Source organism: Nerophis lumbriciformis, linkage group LG28, assembly GCF_033978685.3.
Source record: "Nerophis lumbriciformis linkage group LG28, RoL_Nlum_v2.1, whole genome shotgun sequence".
Classification (NCBI taxonomy): Eukaryota; Metazoa; Chordata; class Actinopteri; order Syngnathiformes; family Syngnathidae; genus Nerophis; species Nerophis lumbriciformis.
In genome coordinates, this window is record NC_084575.2 from 15855543 (window position 1) to 15876811 (window position 21269).

General features: G+C 38.5%; 1 protein-coding gene across 2 annotated transcripts in view; it reads right to left on the bottom strand.

Annotated features, from left to right (window-relative positions):
- Positions 1-21269, bottom strand: part of LOC133570901 (arf-GAP with GTPase, ANK repeat and PH domain-containing protein 1-like) — an 88485-nt gene that overhangs the window by 29740 nt on the left and 37476 nt on the right. For both annotated transcript variants that reach the window (XM_061923718.1, XM_061923717.1), the window contains exons 9-13: positions 19711-19872; positions 8795-8875; positions 8507-8611; positions 8273-8426; positions 3844-3972 (exon numbers count right to left, since the gene is read on the bottom strand). In XM_061923718.1, the coding sequence (XP_061779702.1) occupies positions 3844-3972; positions 8273-8426; positions 8507-8611; positions 8795-8875; positions 19711-19872 (631 nt within the window). The remainder of the gene's footprint in view (positions 1-3843; positions 3973-8272; positions 8427-8506; positions 8612-8794; positions 8876-19710; positions 19873-21269) is intronic.

Genomic DNA, 21269 nt, shown 5'->3' on the forward strand with positions numbered 1-21269 from the left:
GAGCCTGTCGTGTAATGCCAGCAGCTAAAAGCAACTGCGTGAGAATTCACAGACATGTGGATGTGTTGAAGGTGTGCTGGAAAATGCGGAACAGAAATTACGGAGCAGCAGAAAAGTGAAATGTATTATTTAAATCGGTGCGTTGGAAAACACGGACCGGAGTTTTTTTTTTAAACTGGATCTGGATCGGCATTTTCCCATGCCTTGCCGATACGCAATTTTTGGCAAATATCGGCAGACGATCCGATCCAAATATCGGATCGGGACATCCCTACCCGATACCAATATTTTAGTACCGGTACCGGTAACAAAATGTATTCCGATACTTTTCGGTACTTTTCTAAATAAAGGGGACCACAAAAAATTGCATCTTTGGCTTTATTTTAACCAAAAATCTTACGGTACATTAAACATATGTTTCTTATTGCAAGTTTGTCCTTAAATAAAATAGTGAACATACAAGACAACTTGTCTTTTATTATTAAGTAAACAAACAAAGGCTCCTAATTTGTCTGCTGACATATGCAGTAACATATTGTGTCATTTTCCATTGTATTATTTTGTCAAAATTATTGAGGACAAGTGGTAGAAAATGAATGATTAATCTACTTGTTCATTTACTGTTAATATCTGCTTATTTTCTCTTCTAACATGTTCTATCTACACTTCTGTTAAAATGTAATAATCACTTATTCTTCTGTTGTTTGGATACTTTACATTAGTTTTGGATGATACCACAAATTTGGGTATCAATCCGATACCAAGTCGTTACAGGATCATACATTGGTCATATTCAAAGTCCTCATGTGTCCAGGGACATATTTCCTTACTTTATAAACATAATATACATTTTAAAAAAACGAAAAAAGATTTTGTGATGCTAAAAAATATCGATGTAATCATAGTAGTATCGACTAGATACGCCCTTATTATTACAGTGGATGTTCGGTGTAGATCCACCAATGGCATTTGTTTACATTGTGACACCGGTGAGCTACGGTGTGTAGTGATGTTTAGCTATTCCTGGTCCTGCAGGGATGATACTTGTAAGAAACATACTTTATTTGTCGCCATGGAGGCGAGGATTAATGATTTAGAAGTAGCTAAAACACTGCCGACTGCGGCTTGACTTTAGCCACTAGCTAGCTAGCCATGTCTTAAAGCACTTCTTCCATTTTCAGGACGCACATAAATATGCTGAAACAATATGCATTCCCTTCAGACTTCATGTCTGATTAATGAAATGAGTCCAAATTCACAAATTTTGTTGTAGATATTGTTACATATGAACAGAATAAACCAAATGATGTCCGTACATCAGTTGAGGAAAAGGAGTAAATTACATTAATAACATCCTGTAATTTGATATTTGTATTCATTTCATCTTTTGATGGATTAAAAATTAACACCTAAAACTCTGTCAGACTCAATTAGACTGATGAACATTATCACATCATTCATTCAGAAAGTATAAAGGACGACAAATGCAGATAGAATACTATTAACCCCAATATGCAAGTGTAAAAAAAACATTATGATTTGTACATTTTCAGAATGTGCTTTCTCTATTTTTAAACAAAGAAAACAATCTGAAGTTGTCTCTATTTTTAAGTTATCATGCCATGATTTTACCAGAATAGATTTTTCCTCCATGTGGCCCCTGAGCTAAAATGAGTTTGACACCCCTGAGTGAGCCTCTCCCTCTTCACTATGTAGTGTAACATCCGAGTACTGACAGTGGAGTCTTATGTCTTTAGTTCAGTGGTTCTTAACCTTGTTGGAGGTACCGAACCCCACCAGTTTCATATGCGCATTCACCGAACCCTTCTTTAGTGAAAAATAAAATGGTTTTTTTTTTCAAATTCAAGAAAAAGTTATATGTTTTTTTTACTGGTGCACAAAATGAACCGTGCATGAACATCACCTTGTTCAAAGAACAAAACCAACACAGTGCATAAACTCACAACAAATTACACACCTGCAAATCAGTCTGACTTCTGCTGTTGCCTTTGAGAGACCAGTTCAGATATACGTGGCTTCACCTTGGCAAGTGCCACTCTTATGTCATTTTAAATCATAAATGATAAAATAAAATATTTTTTTTATTTTCACAGCAAAATCTGTTCCTTTTCTTCGTTTTCCACCCAGACATACAATACTAGTACACAGCTCATGAAAAACAATATTTTTTGTTATTGTCATTGTAAGTGGGCCAAAACACTTTTATGAGAAAATAATCTCATGGAAATGACAGCTGTCATTTGATTATAATAATAAAACATTTAATTTGTTATTTAGTCAGGTTTGGGACAGATATGCTCACATGTGCTCCACTAAATGCTCAAGGAGTTTTTGCGTTTGCTCACGCATATGGAAAATTAGAGGGAACATTGTTTGAGGGTATCCATAATATGCCGATAGGGAGAAGTTTTTATTTACACAATTAGTCGGGTGTGTCTCGACCTCCGTGGCGGAGGCTCCGTCGAACCCCTGAAGCCGACTCACCGAACCCCTAGGGTTCGATCGAACCCAGGTTAAGAACCACTGCTTTAGTTTGAACCATACTTGCCAACCTTGAGACCTCCGATTTCGGGAGGTGGCGGGTGGGGGGTGTGGGTGCTGGCAGGGGGCGTGGTTGGGGACGGGGCGTGATTTTGGGGCGTGGTTAAGAGGGGAGGAGTATATTTACAGCTAGAATTCACCAAGTCAAGTATTTCATATATACACACATATCTATATATATATATATATATATATATATATATATATCTATATATCTTTTATATAGATATATATATATATATATATATATATATATATATATATATACATACACGTATATATAAAATAAATATATATTTATAGCTAGAATATATATATATATATATATATATATATATATATATATATATATATATATATATATATATATATATATAAGAAATACTTGACTTTCAGTGAATTCTAGCTATAAAAATATATTTCTTTTATTATATATATATATATATATACACATATATATATATATATATATATATAAGAAATACTTGACTTTCAGTGAATTCTAGCTATAAAAATATATTTCTTTTATTATATATATATATATATATATATATATATATATATATATATATATATATATATATATATATATATATATATATAAATAAAATAAATACTTGAATTTCAGTGTTCATTTATTTACACATATACACACACATAACACTCATCTACTCATTGTTGAGTTAAGGGTTGAATTGTCCATCCTTGTTCTATTCTGTCACTATTTTTCTAACCAAGCTGAACACCCTCTCTGATGATACATTGCTGTGTGGCACGCACAAAAGTGCTTTCATCAAATGCACTAGATGGCAGTATTGTCCTGTTTAAGAGTGTCACAACATTGCTGTTTACGGCAGACGAAGTGCTTTACGGTAGACGAAAACGTGACTACTGTTGTTGTGTGTTGTTACTGGGAGGACGTTAATGAAACTGCCTAACAATAAACCCACATAAGAAACCAAGAACTCGCCCTCGAACATTCTACAGTTATAATGATTGGGCAGGCACGTTGTTTATATTGTGGGAAAGCGGACTCAGGTCCGCATGGAGCTGGAAGGGGCGTGGCCTCCAGCTCCGCCTGAATTTCGGGAGAAAATTTGTCCGGGAGGTTTTCGGGAGAGGCGCTGAATTTCGGGAGTCTCCCGAAAAATCCGGGAGGGTTGGCAAGTATGGTTTGAACACACTCATGCCCTCAAAAGACGAAGTGTGAGTACGGAAGAGCAGTAATTGACATACAGCATCTTACAGTACATACTACTAAGGAAAGATTTTTTTTCTCACCGACACTTTGAGCGTGGTTGGAGACATTCGAGGCGCAACGTTGCACTCCTCTGTTACTCCTCAGGAAGAGTGCGCTTCCCAGGCCGTCCATGTCATCCACTTGCAGGAAGCTGCTGGCGCTGACAGGAACTGAAGAAACGATGACCAACTTTGGTTACATGCAAAATCAGCTAAAATCTCTTATGATGCATCCTCCTCCTACGCACATTTGTACTGTTCATTTCTACTGCACAATTAATCATGCGCATATTTAGCTATTCAAATGTAATTATTTCTATTCAGATATATATTTCATTTCTTTATTGAAACTGCAGGATTAATCAAAAGGGACTAACTGATTGAATTTCTCATATTTTATGTCTTGTCTGCAGCTATTATATTATATACTTTGCCCTAATAATTACCGTACCAAATTTAAAACATTTTTTATTATTGTTAAATGTGATAAATGACCAATTTCTCACCTTAAGAGCTGAAGCATGTACAGTAAATATGGAAAGTATTCAAACCATTTTCATTTTGCACTCTTGGTAACATTGCTAAAAGCATTTAAGTTCATTTTTTTCCTCATTAATAAACACAAAGCAACCAATTTTGTCAGAATGTGATATTTCGGTTTTCACTTTTGAAAAAATTGGAAAAACATTCTACAACTCTGTGTTTTTACGATAAAACCGAGCACCGTGTGTACATTAACCCTTGTGTAATGTTCATAATGTTGTTACTCAACGAGCGTTTGTGGGTCTGATGGACCCGTTGTATTTTGTGGCTTTTAATGCCTCACAATCAAACACTTTTATGTTAAAATACTGAACATATGTTTACCTTATCCCAATAAACATCTGTTCATCCTATTTGGGTCCCACATAAACCTTAAGAAAGTCAATGACTTCACTATAAAAGTGGGTGACATTGTTATCACCAGGAAAGATGAGGTCACCTACCTAGGTTCCATTCTAGAGGCTAATCTTTCCTGTGATGAAATGGCAACCAAGGTAATCAAAAAGGTCAACCAATGAACAAGATTTCTCTATAGAATCTCCTCTCTGGTCAACAAAAGCACCATGAGGATTCTGGCGGGAACTCTCGTTCAACCCTTTTTCGATTAAGCATGCACCTCCTAGTACCCTAGCACCTTCAAAACCCTCAAATCTAAACTCCAAACATCCCAGAACAAGCTAGTCAGATTACTTCTAGACCTCCACCCCAGATCCCACCTCACTCCTACCCACTTCTCCAAAGTGGGCTGGCTCAGGGTGGAGGACAGAGTAAAACAATGTGCACTGAGCCTAGTCTATAAAATCCGCTACACCTCTCTGATACCGAAGTACATGTCAAACTACTTCCTTAACGTAAATGACCGCCATAACCACAACACCAGGGGGCGCTCCACTAACCACGTTAAACCCAGATTCCGAACTAACAAAGGTCTTAACTCATTCTCATTTTATGCCACATCAATGTGGAATGAGCTCCCAACAGGTATAAAAGAAAGTGCATCTCTATTCTCCTTCAAAACCGCAATCAAAGTTCACCTCCAGGTTTAGGCTACAACACTAAACTAACACCCTCCCCGGATTGTTGTTAATAATCAAATGTAAACAATCAAATGCAGATACTTTTTCTTATGCCTTCTGATTTCTCTCTCTCTCTCTCCACTACTTGCTGTCCATATCCTACCAAGTGAGACCTACACTGTTCCAATATCCATTTCTCAATTGTTGATGACTGATGATAACAACCAAACCTAACCCCCCCCCCTCGCCCACCTCCACACCCCGGATTGTAAATAATGTAAATAATTCAATGTGATTATCTTGTGTGATGACTGTATTATGATGATAGTATATAAGATAGTATATATCTGTATCAAGAATCAATTTAAGTAGACCCCGACTTAAACAAGTTGAAAAACGTATTCGGGTGTTACCATTCAGTGGTCAATTGCACGGAATATGTACTTCACTGTGCAACCTACTAATAAAAGTCTCAATCAATCAATCAATTCAGTATTTTAACATAAAAGTGTTTGATTGTGAGGCATTAAAAGCCACAAAATGCAACGGGTCCATCAGACCCACAAACGCTGGCTGAGTAACAACAAAATGAACGTTGCACGGAAAATGTCTCTGCCAGTTTCTGCATCCCACAGGGATTCTTCTTTTGTGTTTCTGCACCTACGGTTCCCACACAAGGTTGCAACATTGTTTGTCAACACTGTCTGCTCTCATTTTCTCGCACATTTGACCCTCTGATGTTCTGTGTACCTACACTCTGTCCTCCTCCTGTCTAGGCCTGCTGTGTGTGTGTGTGTGTGTGTGTGTGTGTGTGTGTGTGTGTGTGGTACACAGAACATCAATTTCCACACTTCTATTAGACCCGGACATCTTATATGTAATAGAAATGTGTAGGGGGGGTGTATGGTGTGTGGTCATTAAATATGTATTCTGATATATGTTCTTCACAGAAAATGAGCCAAAGTCAGTGAGTCTCAGTTTGAAAAATTAATTAATTGTATCATTTTTCTTTTAATAAAAAATGAAAACGGGTCCCACAGACCCGAACACCACACAAGGGAACAAAATGAACTTAAATGATTTTGGCAGATGGCTCCAATGTTGCAAAGAGCAAAAAATGTAAAGGGGTCTGACTACTTTCCATACCCAATGTACGCCAATTTAAGACAATATACAGTGGTGACCCAGAATACGAGTTTCATTGGTTCTGTGACGCAAATCGTACTTTAAAAAGCAGGTATTGCGATGCAGCGTCGCCCATTTAAAGGGGAACATTATCACCAGACCTATGTAAGCGTCAATATATACCTTGATGTTGCAGAAAAAAGACCATATATTTTTTTAACCGATTTCCGAACTCTAAATGGGTGAATTTTGGCGAATTAAACGCCTTTCTATTATTCGCTCTTGGAGCGATGACGTCACAACGGGAAGCAATCCGCCATTTTCTCAAACACATTACACAAGCCTAGTCAAATCAGCTCTGTTATTTTCCGTTTTTTCGACTGTTTTCCGTACCTTGGAGACATCATGCCTCGTCGGTGTGTTGTCGGAGGGTGTAACAACACGAACAGGGACGGATTCAAGTTGCACCAGTGGCCCAAAGATGCGAAAGTGGCAAGAAATTGGACGTTTGTTCCGCACACTTTACCGACGAAAGCTATGCTACGACAGAGATGGCAAGAATGTGTGGATATCCTGCGACACTCAAAGCAGATGCATTTCCAACGATAAAGTCAAAGAAATCTGCCGCCAGACCCCCATTGAATCTGCCGGAGTGTGTGAGCAATTCAAGGACAAAGGACCTCGGTAGCACGGCAAGCAATGGCGGCAGTTTGTTCCCGCAGATGAGCGAGCTAAACCCTCTGGATGTCTTGGCTCACACCGTCCCTTATGCCACCAAAGATGATCAAGAGAAGAATATCGACCCTAGCTTCCCTGGCCTGCTGACATGAGGGTATGTCTACAGAATATATTAATTGATGAAAACTGGGCTGTCTGCACTCTCAAAGTGCATGTTGTTGCCAAATGTATTTCATATGCTGTAAACCTAGTTCATAGTTGTTAGTTTCCTTTAATGCCAAACAAACACATACCAATCGTTGGTTAGAAGGCGATCGCCGAATTCGCCCTCGCTTTCTCCCGTGTCGCTGGCTGTCGTGTCGTTTTCGTCGGTTTCGCTTGCATACGGTTCAAACCGATATGGCTCAATAGCTTCATCTTCTTCTTCAATTTCGTTTTCGCTACCTGCCTCCACACTACAACCATCCGTTTCAATACATGCGTAATCTGTTGAATCGCTTAAGCCGCTGAAATCCGAGTCTGAATCCGAGCTAATGTCGCTATAGCTTGCTGTTCTATACGCCATGTTTGTTTGTGTTAGCATCACTATGTGACGTCACAGGAAAATGGACGGGTGTATATAACTATGGTTAAAATCAGGCACTTCGAAGCTTTTTTTAGGGATATTGCGTGATGGATAAAATTTTGAAAAAAACTTCGAAAAATAAAATAAGCCACTGGGAACTGATTTTTAATGGTTTTAACCCTTCTGAAATTGTGATAATGTTCCCCTTTAAATGACTTGAAATCAATTTAATCGAAACATGGCCACACAAAACAGCAACATTTTCACATGCCTTTTAAAAAAAGAAAAACTAACTTTTAGATGATAAATATTGTATGAAAAAATAGCACAATTAATACAATCTACTACAAACAACTACAGCAGTTTGATAAAGTAATGTAGACATAATGTGCAGTATTTACCTCGGCGAGCGGACTTCTACGGTATTTCCTTTGTTCGCTCACAATAGGCAATATGTGCAATTGTGTAAATGTGACCATGTGATGTTCCTTGTTAATAACAAACAAACCAACCAAAAATAAAATGGCGGCATATTTTCTCTCACCCAGGCTGACACCTTCAGGACCATCTTTCACCCTCCCATTGAGCCCGACTGGAGGCCCGCCAGGGGGTGTGGCGCGAGGGGGGCGCTTGCCCGGCACCTTCACCGTCACTCGCAGCAGGTCCATTTCTTTCCCGGGGGTATTCAGCATGTAGTCCTGCCAAGGCAAACAGAGGCCGTGACCGCCACGCCACCGGCTAACCGGCATCGTGATGACAACCAGGGGGCGTGACTCACATTGACGCTGGAGTGGTACGACAGTATGCCGTCGCTGGAGAGGGTCACGTACTTCTTTTTCCACTCTTTGTTGAGCGAGTTTCCGCTGCGCTTGAGCAAAAAGCCCTGGTGGAGGCGACAGAAGGATCTTGCGTGTTGTTAGGCGGCCAAAAACAAAACAGCCAATATGGAGGTGGGTTGTATCGCTTCAGTACAACTCTGCCTTCACACATTTAATTACAAGGGACTGCTGGTGCGATGTCCGCGAAGGAAAGTCATGAGATCATTTGTTTATGCATCAAGTCTTACCTGCTTGATAGGAATAAAGCGTCCGCTGCCCACATCTTTGCAGTCTGCACTTCGCCTGGCTGAGTCACTGCCTCTGCGACCCTAAACAAATGACAAGGACACAAAGGACTGACTTTGTGTAAAGTGAAGATGCTCAAACTGCAATTTCTTGGAATTTTTACACACATTTTCCCACGGAAATTTCTCTCTGGCACTCATTGAAGGCGGACACTTTCCGACCCCTCTCACTTAACTCTACAGCTTGCTTCTTACTTTTGTCTTGCCTTACAGGCCTACTGAAACCCACTACTACCGACCACGCAGTCTGATAGTTTATACATCAATGATGAAATCTTAACATTGCAACACATGCCAATACGGCCGGGTTAGCTTACTAAAGTGCAATTTTAAATTTCGCGCAAAATATCCTGCTAAAAACGTCTCGGTATGATGACGTCAGCGCGTGACGTCACGGATTGTAGTGGACATTTTGGGACAGCATGGTGGCCAGCTACTAAGTCGTCTGTTTTCATCGCAAAATTCCACAGTATTCTGGACATCTGTGTTGGTGAATCTTTTGCAATTTGTTCAATGAACAATGGAGACAGCAAAGAAGAAAGCTGTAGGTGGGAAGCGGTGTATTGCGGCAGGTGTTGTGCTGGATAACGCACCCCCGCCGTAGAATGCACCCCTTGACTGGTGTGCCGGATAACACAGCCGGTGTTTCATTGTTTACATTCCCGAAAGATGACAGTCAAGCTTTACCATTGGCCTGTGGAGAACTGGGACAACAGAGACTCTTACCAGGAGGACTTTGAGTTGGATGCGCAGACGCGGTACCGTGAGTACGCATGCAGCTGCGGCTTCCAAACATTTGATCGCTTGCCCGTACGTGCGTGCCGCTATGTGCATGTCACGTACGTAACTTTGGGGACTTTGGGGAAATATATGTGCTGTATGAACTTTGGGGAGGTGAACGGTACTTTGGGCTGTGGGATTGAGTGTGTTGTGCAGGTGTTTGAGTTGTATTGGCGGGTTTTATGGACGGGAGGGGGGAGGTGTTTGTTATGCGGGATTAATTTGTGGCATATTAAATATAAGCCTGGTTGTGTTGTGGCTAATAGAGTATATATATGTCTTGTGTTTATTTACTGTTTTAGTCATTCCCAGCTGAATATCAGGTCCCACCCGCCTCTCACAGCATCTTCCCTATCTGAATCGCTCCCACTGCCCTCTAGTCCTTCACTCTCACTTTCCTCATCCACGAATCTTTCATCCTCGCTCAAATTAATGGGGAAATCGTCGCTTTCTCGGTCCGAATCTGTCTCGCTGCTGGTGGCCATGATTGTAAACAATGTGCAGATGTGAGGAGCTCCACAAGCTGTGACGTCACGTTTCTCGTCTGCTACTTCCGGTACAGGCAAGGCTTTTTTATCAGCGACCAAAAGTTGCGAACTTTATCGTCGATGTTCTCTACTAAATCCTTTCAGCAAAAATATGGCAATATCGCGAAATGATCAAGTATGACACATAGAATGGACCTGCTATCCCCGTTTAAATAAGAAAATCGCATTTCAGTAGGCCTTAAACTTTCTTGCAGCCAAAAAGGACAGTGGAGCAAGGACACTACAAATCTCTTCCCTGTCTCTCCTTGCAAGTTTCGAGTTGTATGTACGTAGATGTGCTTTGCTCTAGGCCGGGAGTCAGCAACCCGTGGCTCTTTAGCGCCGCCCTAGTGGCTCCCTGGATCTCTTCCAGAGATGTGTGAAAATGGAAAAAGATGAAGAAAAAAAAAATGTTTTTGTTTAATATATTTTCTGTAGAAGAACAAACATGACACAAACCTTCCTAATTGTTAGAAATCCCACTGTTTGTTATACATGCTTCACTGATGAGAGTATTTGGCAAGCACCGTTTTGTCCTACTAATTTCAGCGATTCTTGAACTCATCGTAGTTTGTTTACATGTACAACTTTCTCCAATGCTGCCACAGAAAGACGTGTTTTATGCCACTCCTTCTTTGTCTCATTTTGTCCACCAAACGTTTTATGCTGTGCGTGAATGCACAAAGGTGAGCTTTGTTGAATTTATGGATTAGCTGGAGTGCTTATCAGGCATAAAACCTGTCAATCCATGACTGCAAGCTAATCAATGCTAACATGCTATTTAGGCTAGCTGTATGTACATATTGCATCATTATGCCTCGTCTGTAGGTATATTTCAGCTCATTTAAGTACCTTTACTTATGTCCTCTGTGTATTTAATTTATATTTGCATTTTTCATGACACATTATCTGTATGTAATATTGGCTGCATTTCTCAAAGTTGTTTGTATACCATGTTGTTCCAGACCACAGCAAACGTTACCCAGCTTGCAAAGATTGTAATAAATCCATTAGAAGAAGACAGCCTGCCGTTTCATTTAACTTGGACACACACATCTATACCTTTGGCTATTCTGAGACAGTAATTTCCAGAAGTTATTGCACCCTCTGACAAGCCTCCATTTTACTAATGTTTTCCAATGTTGTAAAAATGTGCAGAATAAAAATTTAAATACAACATTTCTGTCAACGAAGATTTGCGTCAGCCTTTGGTAGTAGGCTAATACAGCTAATATAGACACAGTACATCATGTGGTGCCTTTATCATAACACTTATATAAGGCTTTTAATTTTTTGCGGCTCCAGACAGATTTTTCATTAATTTTTTTGGTCCAATATGGCTCTTTCAACATTTTGGGTTGCCGACTCCTGCTCTAGGGGCTTTTTTCCTGGTCTCAAACTAATCCACCGCAACCAGGAGTTTAGTTAGGGACTTGTTTTTTTTTCTCCTCCTCTTCCTTTCTCCCCCATGGTTTCCATTTCCCTACCTTTTTCTTTGGGGCGCTGCCCATGTGGCGTCCCGATCAGTGTTCCCGTTCTGTCCACCCTGTAACTACATGTCTGTTCTTAGATGGGATTAGTACTGAAAATGTCATTTTGTCGTACTTTTTAAGTGCAATGACAATATAGTTCCATGCGTCCATCCAAAATCACAAAAGTTGCAGAGTCAAAATGTTGTAGTGGCCAGTCTAAGGCAACCTGTGAAATAATCATGACTTCTAATCCAGGGTTCTTAACTTTTCCACTACAGATGGCTCTCTCAAATATCAATATTGAATTAGTATTCTTACTCTTGATTTTAATTTTATTCAATAATTATACCAAACCTACTTACAGTTCACAACGTTGTCAAATGATTTGAAAGCATCTGTTAATCAGAAAGTGTATTATCTATTTACACATAAACCTTAGACTTTTGGTCAGGCTGATTAGAAAAATAAATACTAACCAAATATACTCATAAATAACACAAATAACTGACGAAAAATAAATTTACATACACTAATGTTGTGCTAAAATAAATAAACCAAATTAATAATACATTTATTTTTTAACTAAACTGTTAATACAATTAAAGTGGGCATGAAAATACCGCTTCATCACTTTAGTCATTATTTTTGCACTTAGGAAACTTCTCTATGACTTTAACTCCAGACTTCTTCTGTTTGTTTGAGATTGTCATTACTGCCACAAGTGGTGGAATAAGTGTATTACAACTGAATACCACTGCGGCTCATACGAACCACAACTGAGAAACAGATATTTTTTGGGCGGCCCTCTAGGGGGCGCTCGCAGCCCAACAATAGGCCCCGGCCCAATTAATAAAAAAACAAGGGTCTAATCCAGTGTTTTTCAACCACTGTGCCGCGGCACACTAGTGTGCTGTGAGATACAGTCTGGTGTGCCGTGGGAGATTATCTAATTTTACCAGTGACGTGCGGTGAGGTTCATGACTGGTGAGGCACTGACTTCATCACAGTCAGATTTACAAACATATGAACCCTAAAGAGTATCTTATTCACCATTTGATTGGCAGCAGTTAACGGGTTATGTTTAAAAGCTCATACCAGCATTCTTCCCTGCTTGGAACTCAGCATCAAGGGTTGGAATTGGGGGTTAAATCACCAACAATTATTCCCGGGCGCGGCGCCGCTGCTGCCCACTGCTCCCCTCACATCCCAGGGGGTGATCAAGGGATGGGTCAAATGCAGAGAACAAATTTCACCACACCTAGTGTGTGTGACAATCATTGCTACTTTAACTTAACTTTAACTTTACACATACAAACTGTAGCACACAAAAAAAGCACATTTAATAAAAAAACCGTTATTATGGTCTTACCTTTACTTATAAGTGCGGGAACAGTGGTGTTCGTGTTGGAGGAGTTGTGAATGAATGAAATATGAAATCCGTGCTGCAGTCTGCAGGTGTACCTAATGTTGTGTCCCTGCAGTCGTTCACGGCTCCTCCGGCGCGAGCAATGTTGTTTTTGCACTTTTTGGCTTCTTGTTAAGTGACTTTTTTTGGGTGGATTCGGTCTTGCACGTGGAGGGTTTGGGTGTGGGCTTTGGTTGGTGTGGCGCTCCCGTCGGGGGGTGCAGTCTGCGGCGAACTTCGAAGGTGCCTTAACCGGCACCAGGAGGCGGGATTACGCGAGCCTCAGCCAGTGCGTCTTCGCAGCAGTTTTATGATTGCTCAGCACAAGAAATACTTTACACACATACAGTTGTTGACAAAAGACACTGTACATTATATACCTCAGCTAACTAAACTATGAAAATGTATAATATAATTCATATAGCAATACGGTCTCACTGCACAGCAGGCCAGCAGTTAGCCGAGTCCGCAATCCATGTTGAGGCACAATTGAGTGACGTGTGTCAACTGGCTGCTGATCACCGCACCGTCTCTTCTCAGTATTTGAACGGCAAATGTGAAAATTCAGCGATTTTGAATAAAAATAATCTAAAACTGGTGAAGTTAAATGGAAAATAACTTCATAGTATAATCACTGGATACATATAACAATTTAATTAATTTGTTTTCTTTTTACATTTTTTTTCTTTCCATGATGGCAGGTGAGGCCCCGCCTCACCTGCCTCTAATGACCGCACGTCACTGAATTTCACCTATTTGGGTTAAAAAATATTTTTTGCCAACCAGTAATTATAGTCTGCAAATTATGTGTTGTTGTTGAGTGTCCGTGCTGTCGAGAGCTCGGCAGAGTAACCGTGTAATACTCTTCCATATCAGTAGGTGGCAGCCGGTAGCTAATTATTTTGTAGATGTCGGAAACTGCGGGAGGCATTGAAGCTTAGGGAAGGCTATGCAGAACGAAACTAAAACTGAACTGGCTACAAAGTCAACCAGAACAGAATGCTGGACGACAGCAAAGACTTACTGTGGAGCAAAGACTTACTGTGGAGCAAAGACGGCGTCCACAATGTACATCCGAACATGGCATGACAATCAACAATGTCCCCACAAAGAAGGATGAAAACAACTGAAATATTCTTGATTGCTAAAACAAAGTATTTCATATTTCATATTTCATTCAAAGGAAGACATGAAACTGCTACAGGAAAATATCAAAAAAAGAGGAAAAGCCACCAAAATAGGAGCGCAAGACAAGAACTAAAACACTACACACTGGAAAACAGCAAAAAAAGTCAAAATAAGTCAGGGTGTGATGTGACAGGTGGTGACAGTACACCTACTTTGAGACAAGACCTATAGTGATGCATGCTTGGTTATGGTTTAAAGTCATATCCAACAATTGCGACGACGACTTTTTACTGTCAAGTGAGTTTTGTTTTTTAGTGATTTCTGCTGGTGGTGTGCCTCCGGATTTTTTCCAACGCAAAAAATGTGCCTTGGCTCAAAAATGGTTGAAAAACACTGGTCTAATCAACATCTTGATATGCCCCTCCTGTGAAGTGGATAGCTTATCTCGGCACAAGAGAAGTGCTCACCAACACAGATTTAGACAGACTTGTCAACAATATTTGAGAAAAATAAGCTGGAAATCGTTTTATAGCTTTGCGTTGAGCCAAAGTACTGAAAGATGGAAACAAAAGGCAACATTTTTGCATTTATATTTTTGTTGAATGGTAATCGTTAGTAGAAAATGTTATGATGCAAGTTTTTAGTGTTAAAGAATGTTACCTTATCTCATTCATTAGTACAAAACTACAGTAAAACCTGTTTAAGTCGACGGCCCTTGGACTGGCTGACTCATTTTATGCCGAAACTAGCCATTGCTTGCACATTTACAGTATTTACAGAGACTCTGTTTTCATTCATTTGTGCATATTTTCATTTTCATTGTTCTGTTTTCATGTAATATTTTATACTCTTACATACAGCATGCTGTGGTAATTTTGTTGACTGCTTTTTATACAAAGCTTATTTTTTATAGATAATCTACAAAAAAAAATCATTGTTTGTTATAGTTTATTTGTTAAAACTTTTATTTTGAAGTTAAAAGGAAGTGTGTATGTTTTAATGCTGTGTAACTAGACAGACGTTAAGTTGATGTTAGTATTTCAGCCATGAGAGAAAGTTAAATAGACTACAACATTTAAACATAAACATAATGTTATTTTTTTTAATAGAAATGACCTTTTTGGTCTCAAACTTTATGTTGTAAAAATAGCAATGTCGACGTCCACTTGAGCAGGCACTTTTTTGTAATAATAAAATATAACAATTATTTTTTTAAATTATTTTATATAAAAATGGGACTTGATGAGTGGGCGACATAAACAGGTATCAACAGGGCCAGTCTAAATGGATTGAATTGTAATTTTAGTGCATTTTCTTGTACGTCATACTACTAAAATCAAAGAAACTGCATTCATCGAAAGATTTGGCACTAAGCTGTCGTCGTAAGTCATTCCCACAGCTGACACATTACAGAAATGACACCTACGGTACATTATCTTCACACCAGCAGGCATTTATACCACATTACGTTAGCTAAGGTGATAAATGCTGCTAACTGAATGGAGCCCCCCAGAGGGAAACTCATGCAAGCAGGTAAGGGTGTAACTGTACATGTAATCAAAATCTGTTTTTTGTACCAACTTTAGGTTTGGCACAGAGGCGTCCAGTTTCTTATATTTTCAATTATCATTTTTATTTTGCATTTGAGAATGTTTAATTTAATGGATAATTACCTGCCGTCAGTTGGCATTTTTTATGTCATTTTTTATGTCATTTTTTTAAAGGGGAACTGCACTTTATGAGAGACAAGAACACACATGTCATTTTGTGGGGGGCGTTAAAGTTGACAAAAACGCTTGAAAGATGCGGCTAATGGGAGCCGCTGTTGTAGCCTTCAAAGCCCTCTAAAACAATTTCAAAAGCCTCCATCAACAATTTATATACAGGCTGTAAATCTATATATAATTAGAGATGTCCGATAATATCGGTATTATCGGCCGATAAATGCGTTAAAATGTAATATCGGAAATTATCGGTATCGTTTTTATTATTATCGGTATCGTTTTTTTATTTATTTTTTTTTTTTTTATTAAATCAACATAAAAAAACACAAGATACACTTACAATTAGTGCACCAACCCAAAAAACCTCCCTCCCCCATTGACACTCATTCACACAAAAGGGTTGTTTCTTTCTGTTATTAATATTCTGGTTCCTACATTATATATCAATATATATCAATACAGTCTGCAAGGGATACAGTCCGTAAGCACACATGATTGTGCGTGCTGCTGGTCCACTAATAGTACTAACCTTTAACGGTTCATTTTACTCATTTTCATTAATTACTCAGTTTCTATGTAACTGTTTTTATATTGTTTTACTTTCTTTTTTATTCAAGAAAATGTTTTTAATTTATTTATCTTATTTTTTTTATTTTATTTTTTAAAGTACCTTATCTTCACCATACCTGGTTGTCCAAATTAGGCATAATAATGTGTTAATTCCACAACTGCATATATCGGTTGATATCGGTATCAGTTGATATCGGTATCGGTAATTAAAGAGTTGGACAACATCGGGATATCTGCAAAAAGCCATTATCGGACATCCCAATATATAATATCAATCAATCAATGAAAAATTATTTATATGGCCCTAAATCACGAGTGTCTCAAAGGGCTGCACAAGCCACAACGAAAATAAAATATCACAATCAGAATCAGAAGTACTTTATTAATCCCCGAGGGGAAATTAAGTAACAGACATGTTCATAACAATATGTTGTATGTACAATATTTACCGTATTTTGGTCATTTTAGTAAATAGCGGGACTTCCTTCTCTAGCACATTTATTTCAAACAAACAAACACGCGAGTGTGTTATAATCATGGCAGACTAGGTAACAGACCACGAAGACGACTATTTTTGGACAAACTATTCACATTGTTATCATTTTGAAGCTGGATATACAAATGGAGGATGAACTGCTGCTTATAGAAGCGAGCATGAAGAAGAGGGTGAGGCGCTGTAGCAGACGAAAGCCCAGAAAGTGAGGTCGGTGTGATTTGGTCACACTGCCAATCTGTAACTTGTTACTTTGCCAAAAAAAAGTGATTGAATTATTAACGGAAATACAAACATTTAATTTCTGTTAATAATTCCATCACTTTACTCGGAGAAGTAATTAATGTGTTACTTGGAAGAAAAACAATTAAAAATGTAATATGAGATGTTTCATGAGAGCAGTGTGTGTCTATGTCCCTTTAAAAGGCGCTACGTGTTGCTAAGTGACATATGACGCCAACGCCCAGAGAGAGCAGCATTAGCTCAGCTGTGTTTGTTAGCTCAGACTTGCAGTTTGCGAGCAGTGACGGCAGTTCTGTTGAATTTTTTTCACTAGATTGTATTAATTCTAGTTAGTAAAGAGATTGAATGTGCTTCGATGGCTGTAGTGTCCTTGTCCACAAACAGGGTATTGTAGCTTGTCACTTCAATCATTGATTTGTTGTTCATTATTCCCTCAAAAGAGTAGTGTGTATGTGTGCTGTTTTCTGTTTGCCTCCGTCGATGTGATATCAAGTTCATTTTAGCGTGGGGCTGGTCGTTGCTTTCATTAGTAAAAAGATATTTCCTGCATCGAACTTGCTGTGCTTCTGATGCTGACTTGTTGACATACAACCACATCAAAAGTAGACTGCCACATCAAACGTCTCGCTTACGGCGTTGTGACGTGCATAAAAGTAATTAAATAAATGACTCGTTATTGGTAAAAGTATTGCCGTTATTTGATAATGGCCTAATTCTGGAAACTGTTAAAACCCAGCGGTACATGAATTAATACAGTGAACTGTTTACGCATCCCAACGGTTTAAAGTGGCCATATTGTGGACTTTTTATCAGTTTCTTTATACATATGTGAGGCCCTAGAGTAGGGGTGTCCAAACTCTTTGACTTGGGGGTCGCATTGGGCTAAAAAAATTTGGTCGACGGCCGAAAGCAGACTGCATGTAAAGTAACTATATATATATATATATATATATATATATATATATACACATATATATACACACACATATATATACACACACATATATATATACACATATATAGACACACACATATATATATATATATATATATATATATATATATATATATATATATATACGGTGTATATATAGCCTATATATACCAGACAGGCCAAAAGTTTGGACACACCTTTTCACCTATTTTCATGACTATTTACATAGTAGATTGTCACTGAAGGCATCAAAACTATGAATGAACAAATGTGGAGTTATGTACTTACCAAAAAAGGTGAAATAACTGAAAACATGTTTTATATTCTAGTTCCTTCAAAATAGCCACCATTTGCTCTGATTACTGTCTTGCACACTCTTGGCATTCTCTCGATGAGCTTCAAGCACACCTGTGAGGTCAAACCATTTCAGGTGACTACCTCTTGAAGCTCATCGAGAGAATGCCAAGAATGTGCGAAAAACTAATCAGAGCAAAGGGTGGCTATTTTGAAGAAACTAGAATATAAAACATGTTTTCAGTTATTTCACCTTTTTTTGTAAAGTACATAACTCCACATATGTTCATTCATAATTTTGATCCCTTCAGTGATAGTCATGAAAATAAAGAACACGCATTAAATGAGAAGGTGTGTCCAAACTTGTGGCCTGTACTGTATATGTGTACATATTATATTAATATAATGGATATAAAATGACTAATTAATAAAATTGGATATTAAGAGTATTAAAGGTCAACTTCTACATTGTTTACTTCTGTGACAACCTCCTTAAAGTTTTGTAATCAATCAGAAATATCAAGCCGTTAAACGCGGCAAACATGAATAAGTGTGGAGAGTATTTTGCATTTTTCTCATCATGCTTTGTAATGGATTTAAATGGGTGTAATTTTGAATTTTCATGGTACGTGGACTTTTTTTTAATAATGTCCACAAAGTTCAGCGAGCAGGTTGTGTTACGTGTGACCATGTCTGTTGACATTTTGTCTTTGTTGGATTTTTCTTTATTGCACCATGACTAGGGAAGGGTGTTTGCATTGGGTCATATAAGTAACTTTTAATTGGAGCATATTAAAAAGGTAATTGACCTGCACTACTCACATTGTCCACTAAACGTAATAACAGCATCAAAATTGTAAGACTCAAAAAATTATTCCAATTTCCCTATGAGTAAGATTCCTAATTAAACTCATGTCGACTTGCGGCTTAAATTGAAGACCTCGGTGGGCCGCAATTGGCCCGCAGGCTGTAATTTGGACACCACGGCTCTCGACTGCCTGCCCATCCACACATCCATTTTCCACGGCTTGTCCCTATCATGTGTAAAATGACAAAGTCAATCTTTTCCCTGCTTTTGACAAGACATCAACAAGAATTTGTTGACATTGTGACATAACCTTTTACATAATAGCGTTTATCTGCCACAATGCGTCATTGTCTCTCTACGCCAAACGCTAAGCAGAACCACAGTGTTGTCGGATGCAGTGTTTGTCACATGTCTTTACATCAACTGCCAGCCACACAGGACATCCCAGCAAAGCGGACAGCTGTCAGTCATATTTACTTACCGCAAAACGTGCCGTGCGTCGCCGGGTGGCGCTGCGGATCGAACCGGGAGTGCCACTGTCCTGTTTCTCCCCTCGTGCAGACCGGCTAATCTCTTTATGGCTAATCACGGGGGTGGAAGGAAGTGATGAGGAGTAATCGCTACTCTGACCACCATTGCTGGCCTGTAGATGATGGAAGGAGAGAGAGACGTAACAGGGCAATGTTGTTGAGCCAAGGTAGTTTTAACAGCAGCATTACTTACATTATTTATCCAAGAGTCGCTTTTTTAAATTAATTCTGACGATTATAGGTTAATAGGTTAAAATAAAATATATACACTGGTATATAGTTCATGTTATCAGTGCAGTAACAACGGGATCACCATTTTATGGCCTTTATAATCCTCTCTAGGGTTGTACGGTATACCGGTATCAGTATAGTACCGCGGTACTAATGAACCATAATTGGTACTATACCGCCTCTGAAAAGTACCGGCAAATAAAGTAAGTTTTCTTACAAGTATCATCCCTGCAGGACGAGGAATAGCTAAACATGTTTCACTATACACCGGAGCTCACCGACGTCAAAATGTAAACAAACGCCATTGGTGGATCTACACCTAACATCCGCTGTAATGATACCAAGTACAGTAGTGTATCTAGTCGAGGCTACTATGATTACGTCGATATTTTTTGGCATCACATCATTTTTTTTTTAATATTACCGGTATGTTTATAAACTCAGGAAATATGTCCCTGGACGCATGAGGACTTTGAATATGACCAATGTATGATCCTGTAACGACTTGGTATCGGATTGATACCCAAATATGTGGTATTATCCAAAACTAATGTAAAGTATCAAACAACAGAAGAATAAGTGATTATTACATTTTAACAGAAGTGTAGATAGAACATGATAAAAGAGAACGTAAGCAGATATTAACAGTATATGAACAAGTAAATTAATAACTCATTTTCTACCACTTGTCCTTAATAATTGACAAAATAATTGAATGGAAAATGACACAATATGTTACTGCATATGTAAGCAGCTAAATTAGGAGCCTTTGTTTGCTTACTTACTAATAAAAGACAAGTTGTCTTGTATGTTCACTATTGTATTTACAAACAAACTTGCAATAAGAAACATATGTTTAATGTACCATAAGATTTTTTGTTAAAATAAAGCCATTAATGCAATTTTTTGTAGTCGCCTTTATTTAGAAAAGTACCGAAAAGTACCAAAAAGTATCAAAATAATTTTGGTACTGGTACCAAACTATTGGTATCAGGACAACACTAATCCCCTCTCAGCATTTTTTACTGCTAACATGATATAAAAAATGACAAAGTTTGAATATCATGTAAAATGTCTATGCAGATGTTTTAAAATAGTTATACGAGCCTTGAATAATGTATCATATATTTGTTAAGTGAATCTGATCTAAAACTGTGGACTGTCAGAGAAAACAAAATGTCAGGAACTGTCAGAATAATTGTATCTAAGTTATCACAAAACTGTGTGTTACATTGAGTTCAGCTCGCCCTGTGAGAGGACAAAAGCGGTTTGATCCTAC